Source organism: Bombus terrestris, chromosome 11 (genome assembly GCF_910591885.1).
Source record: "Bombus terrestris chromosome 11, iyBomTerr1.2, whole genome shotgun sequence".
NCBI classification, from domain to species: Eukaryota; Metazoa; Arthropoda; class Insecta; order Hymenoptera; family Apidae; genus Bombus; species Bombus terrestris.
In genome coordinates, this window is record NC_063279.1 from 16,735,185 (window position 1) to 16,741,184 (window position 6,000).

A 6,000-nucleotide genomic window follows, 5' to 3' on the forward strand; every position below is an offset into this window, starting at 1 on the left:
GGCTTGCTTTCTCAGCGGTCGTCTTCTTATTGTGACATCAAATTTAAAGTTCTTCGGCCACTACCAAACCGCTCTATGTTCTCACTTACTTATACTTCTAGCAACATTTCGTAGGTAGCGAGTAACATTTGATTGTAGTAATAAGCGTATATGTTACAATATTGCCATTCTCATATGTCCTCGCGAGTGCGCGAGTTAATGGATAACCCTGTATATAGATATATATGATAATTACCTTGGAAGTTTCTTTTTTATCCTATAAAAGTAATTAAAGAAACGAACGAGCATACATATGTATAATCAAAGGAAATAAAAAGCTAAATTATCTTTACGCATATATAATACATACAGATAATTTTTACTATACGCAATAGTCGGGAAATCGCATATCATGACTTTCTCTTTATCTAATGCGTTTATGAAGCATTCGTAGAGTATTCGTAAAGATATGAACAAATACAAGTTCCCACTTTCATTTTTTTGTTTTACTAGAATGAGGGAAATACCCTAAACCATGTCTAAACTAAACGCACCATGTGCCGTCCCGAAACTCAGTTTTCGTAGATTCATTATCAGGCTATTCTTACACATCCTTTAATGTTACTAATGTATCCGATTCTGGCTTATCATAATGCATTAATTTACTATTTGTTTCATAGAAACTTTATTTTAAGTTGAACCATATTCAAAAATGTAAAAAGAAAGATTTGAAGATAGGGTATACTTACATGTTGATGACGCCCTGTAATAGATGAGTTAGAAAACGATGAATAATTAGGAGTTTCGTATTTGTAAAAATACAAATATCTGATACAATGTGTCGCACCGACCCAACTTGCTGTGACACATATTGTGACGCACACTCCAAAATATATCTGAAATCATAATATACCAACATCTTAAAAAGTAATTAATAGATATATTTTTCAAATTTTACGAGCTATAAAAATCCATGTTCAATTTATGTATAAAATTAATCAAAACGATTTTTTTGTCATTTTTGTAAGTTTTATAATTCCGTAACATGTAGAAGAACGAACAAAAAAGAATGAAAATGCTTTTGAAAGTGAAAGTGCTTTAAAGTGAAGAATGAAAGGAATTGTACTCTAACAATATATAAAGCGCTATAAAATTAATATTATTATTATTATATTATAATAAAAATATTATATAATATAATATTAACATAATTATTAATTATGGAAGAATAAGCGAAAGCTAAAATTTTAGAATAAACTTCTCTTGTATGAAGATTCATTGTAAAGTTTTCTAGCCGAATAGTAAAAGTGACTTTAACCACTGTAAGAAAATGGTATAAACAAATGAAATAATAGAATATTGTTATTTTTAAACTGAAAGGAGCAGCATAAAAGATTTGTTCATTTTTGAAAAGTAAGATTGTTTCAATCATATACATACATCCAACATTTCCTGTTTTCTTCTATTATTACAGACAAACAAATAAATATTAGAAATCAATGGACCTTTTTTGCAGATTCGGCGCAACAAGATGCGTAACAAGTGGATAAGGAGTTGGGCCTTTGTTGATAAGTAACTGGTGGCACTGTCACATGAGACTGAACTTGAGTTTGACTTGTATTGTGTCCTTGATTATCTGCACTTCCTCCAGAACCAACTCCGCTTCTAGTTGTTTCCAAAGAACGACAACTCGGTACAGAATCACCACAGCCACCACTAACGCTGCATCCTTGTTGCTGTTCACAGCCTACACATTTATATAAAATAATTATAATTGAAACAAAACTTTTTTCGAGGACGCTTACAATTCAAGTAACAAACATCGTGTAGACCAGTCTTATTATACTTATACTAAATTTATTATTTGATATGATAAGTATGTGTGACGCAAGATATAAATTCTTTAAAATTTACATTATACTATCTATAATATTTATTATATTGTGACTGAGTAAAATATTTTTTTTTAATTTTAGATGGGAATCATTGTTGGCCTTGATCTTCAATTCAAGGTCAAATTTTTTTATTACATCTTATTCTATTCATTATGAGAGTCAAAGGAACCATGGGTTGCAACTTAACTGCTGTCTTTAAAGGAAATGTTAAAGTGTCATTAGTTTTTAAACTCATTTTATTTGTAATATGCTTATATTTTGAAGTTATATATAAGGAAAATAGGACCTACTGTCGCATATAGATATCCCAGATTCTCCATTACATATCCCATATCTTCCTTCCTTCCTCTCTTTTTCGCTGTTTCAGTAGCCTAAACTCACATTTTTTCACTCTGGTCAAATTATCCCCCAAGATTATGCATTGACATTAGACGATGAAAATCAATCCGATGTTTTAATTGTTCAACGTATATAATCCATCTACCAGAACTATTATACAAACAATTTTGTACGGCTCTCCAAAGTAAAAGATCCACTGGTATCGAAAATTGGTAAATGAGAAGGCCACAAGAGAGGAGCAGGTTTGCATCTTATCTCCGATTACTCAAACATTTCATTCGAAATTTGATGAACTAGTCGATTAATGTGAGATGAAGCATCATCATCAGCCGATTCACCAACTTTTTCGTCTAAAGTCAATACGTAATCCTAAAGAGAAACTTTGACAGAATGCAGAAATGCGAGCCTAGGGCTACTTAATTAACGAGAAAAAAGAACAGAAGGAAGATATATAAGGAATATACAGGCTGGTTCGTAACTGGTGCTACAAGCGGAAAGGGGGTGATTCTACGCGAAAAAATAAATCGGAAATAAAAATTTTTCATTTGAGGCTTTGTTTTCGAGAAAATCGTCTTTGAATTTTCGCACGGTACGCGTGCACTTTATCACGTCTCGTTATAACGGATCTTACTGTAGATCGTTGTCTCGATGGATATTGACAAATTAATCTTTAGAAAATGCTACATCGGAAAGAATTAAATTTCAATCAAAATGTCCATCAGTATATTTACATAAAAACTTCACTTTAAAATTTTAAACAACTAAAAAATAATTATGTCGGAGTCCAAGCTAATACCACTGAAATTTACAGTAAAATTATTCTAATCTTGAAAGAGATGCATATTTCTATACATTACAGTTAAAGAAAAGTAAAAGTTATAAAATAGTATTAAGAGGAATGCACCCTAAAACAAACATTGACACAATCACCAAGGAGTTAAAAGATTTTAATTATTAGATAAAATATAAATAACAGAGTAAAACACAATACAAAGCTACTACCGTTTTTTTTTTCATCAAACCTAAACCTAGTGGCGATAACAAAGAAATTTCTTTAACTTTTTAACCTTATGATATTACAGAAACTAACATTAACAAATTAAATTATAATATAATACAAACTTTATGAGTTAATATATGTATTTCTATTGAATAGCATAAAACATAGTATGAATATAATATATGTAGTACATTGAATAGACAATTAATATGGACTTACCAGAATTGTCATGAGTAATTTGTCCAGCAGTGTTTTGAGAGCCATGGTTCTGCTGATTATCACCAAGAATAATACTTGAGGTATGAGTCTGCTGGGGATGAAATATTGTAGGAATATCCCCGACTCCTCTGCTACCCATGTTTAAGTTTGTTCTTTGAAACATGTAACATTTGTTGTCATCACACTTATATAAAAGTATAATATTATTTTATATTAACTCATATGAAATACTTGTGATATACGTATGAAAATGTTAGTGAAGTCTGCTGTTGTAAAAGAGTACTACAGTATAAGTATTAGTGCACACAGTACTGTAATATAAACATTAGTACAAAGTCTTCGTAATTTCAAAATCTATTTTACTAAACTTTATTGATATTTTAATATGTAAGAGATATTTTAGTATATAGCATAATAAGTATACTAATCTAAGATATTAAATTTCAAAGTTCTCCAACATAGGTAATATCGTTTGTGTACAAAATTAGCTGATAACAAAGCAACTTTAAACAGGAGTCTGTTTCTACTTCTATATTTATTTAAAATAACTACTCTATTATTCACAAAATTTTATAATTTTATTATTAATAATCACATTTAATTAAATTTCATCATAATGATAATACTTAAATTTATAAACCCTTACATATACAATTACTAGAAAATTATAAATAAGCATACACTTGTTTAAGATAGTACATTATTTATAATAATATATTTAATATTTTGAGGGAATTAGAAATAAAAATAATATAGCTGTAAAAAATCTTTATTAATGAAAATGTAACATATCTATAAACACAAAACAATGAAAGTATTGTTTAAAAATGACACTTATTAATTTATTCTAAGTTAATAATTGATATTTCTAAGCTATTATAACCAAATTTAATCTAAAAAATAATAATCTATGTTACTTTTTTTTTAGCATCCATACACTGATGCTTATAAACAATTTACTGTAGAATACATATATTAAGAAAAATACTAACATTTTGATTTTATAAAGATGTAAAACTTGTTAAAACGCATGAACATTATAAACATGTGCAAAATATTTCATTAACAAGTACAATATCCAAAAGAAAATAAAAATGGTTTAAATTTTATAATATACACATACATACATATATTAATTGATATACATATATATACTTATTAAAATTAATTATTACCAGAATTTATATCAAATAGCTACTGACAATGAATAGAACTTAACATGAGAGATAATACTCACATATTTTATATGATATACTACTTACATTGGAATATATTACATCTTTTTATAGATTATATTATATTAGATCTAGAAATCTAACAAATTTCTTTCTGTGAACTAATAAATTTAACATTTAAGAAATATTTATTTTATAAATCAGTGTCTTTTATGTATATATATGAAGCAATTTCTTCATTTTTAGGGAAAAACACTGATTAATTATTAGACATAACAATAATGAGAATTTTGTAATTTTTGCGACTTATGAATTAAAATTATATCTACATAAACAATGTATAAATAATTCTTTACAATTTCTAAGTTTAACAAAAGATGAACAAAATATTTTATCTTCTATACTTTTTCCAATTACTTTGATAAAATATGTAAGTAATATTTTTTAACTTTTATGTTCTACGTTAAATATTTTCATCTTTTAAAAAGCATAAAAACTTGCGATTCATACAAGTTAGTAAAATTGTATAAAGACGTGTATGATGTTTTATAAACGAGTTTTTTCAAATCACAGAAATTGACATACCTTCTTTACATTTTTCATCGGAGATCATAACATGTGTTAAATTTGATGTATCCATCGTTCACGATGCATTTAACTGGCTATTACATATCACAAGCACTGTCATTTTAGTTTTATTGTAATTACATCACACGATCGTTTCACTCTTTGTTGCTCCATCAGTTCTTTAGATTAAAATGTTTTATGGCTGCCCTATTAACGGAATCTAATAATGCAGTAGCTAGCAGAGAATTTGTATTCCACTGTCATTCAGTATAGCTTGTTATTTTCTAGATTGAATAAAATATATAATTCTTATTATTCATTAAGAAGTAACTTGAATTACTCGATTACTTGGTTATGAAGAAACACAACATTAGTATAATATCCACATCGACGTTACTTTTTATATAAATTCAATACAACCTATACAAATGATCTTCAAGTAGTTTTAAGTGTGCTATGCTATGTCACGCCATTGATTACTAGTAAACTTTGTACTACCACCCGTTTGGAACACCCTAGTTGCGTCTGCGCTTCGTTCACTTTCTATCTATGTATTTCATTGGGGTTTAAGAGACCATTCAATGTACTGAATTATTATGTGTTTATATTTCATTAAATTTAAATTTACTAGAAAAAGTAATTTCTAGTAAAGTTGATGTTTCTAATCTGCAAGTATTTGAAACCACTTTTACAGGTTGTCTAATACATTGCATCTAAGCATAAACATAGCAGCATTAATTTAAAAAGTTATGATATTGAAAGTATTATTGTAAAAGCATTGACCAATCTTATATATCAATTAAGTAATATAATAAAGGTAAAAATA

The 6,000-nt window shown here is 27.7% G+C and overlaps 1 protein-coding gene across 5 annotated transcripts in view; it reads right to left on the reverse strand.

Moving 5' to 3' along the window:
- The window catches only part of LOC100647668 (putative thiamine transporter SLC35F3), a 42,021-nt gene extending 36,354 nt beyond the window's left edge, over positions 1 to 5,667 (reverse strand). The window contains exons 1-4 of one of the 5 annotated variants that reach the window (XR_007225673.1): positions 5,193 to 5,667; positions 3,433 to 3,584; positions 1,485 to 1,726; positions 729 to 875 (exon numbers count right to left, since the gene is read on the reverse strand). Coding sequence is in view for 4 of the 5 variants with exons in the window: in XM_048409971.1 (XP_048265928.1) it covers positions 729 to 875; positions 1,485 to 1,726; positions 3,433 to 3,571 (528 nt within the window). In the remaining variant the exon portion in view is untranslated. The remainder of the gene's footprint in view (positions 1 to 728; positions 876 to 1,484; positions 1,727 to 3,432; positions 3,585 to 5,192) is intronic. The other 4 variants (XM_048409971.1, XM_048409972.1, XM_048409970.1 and 1 more) reach the window with 4 other exon arrangements.
- Between the last annotated feature and the right edge of the window lie 333 nt (positions 5,668 to 6,000).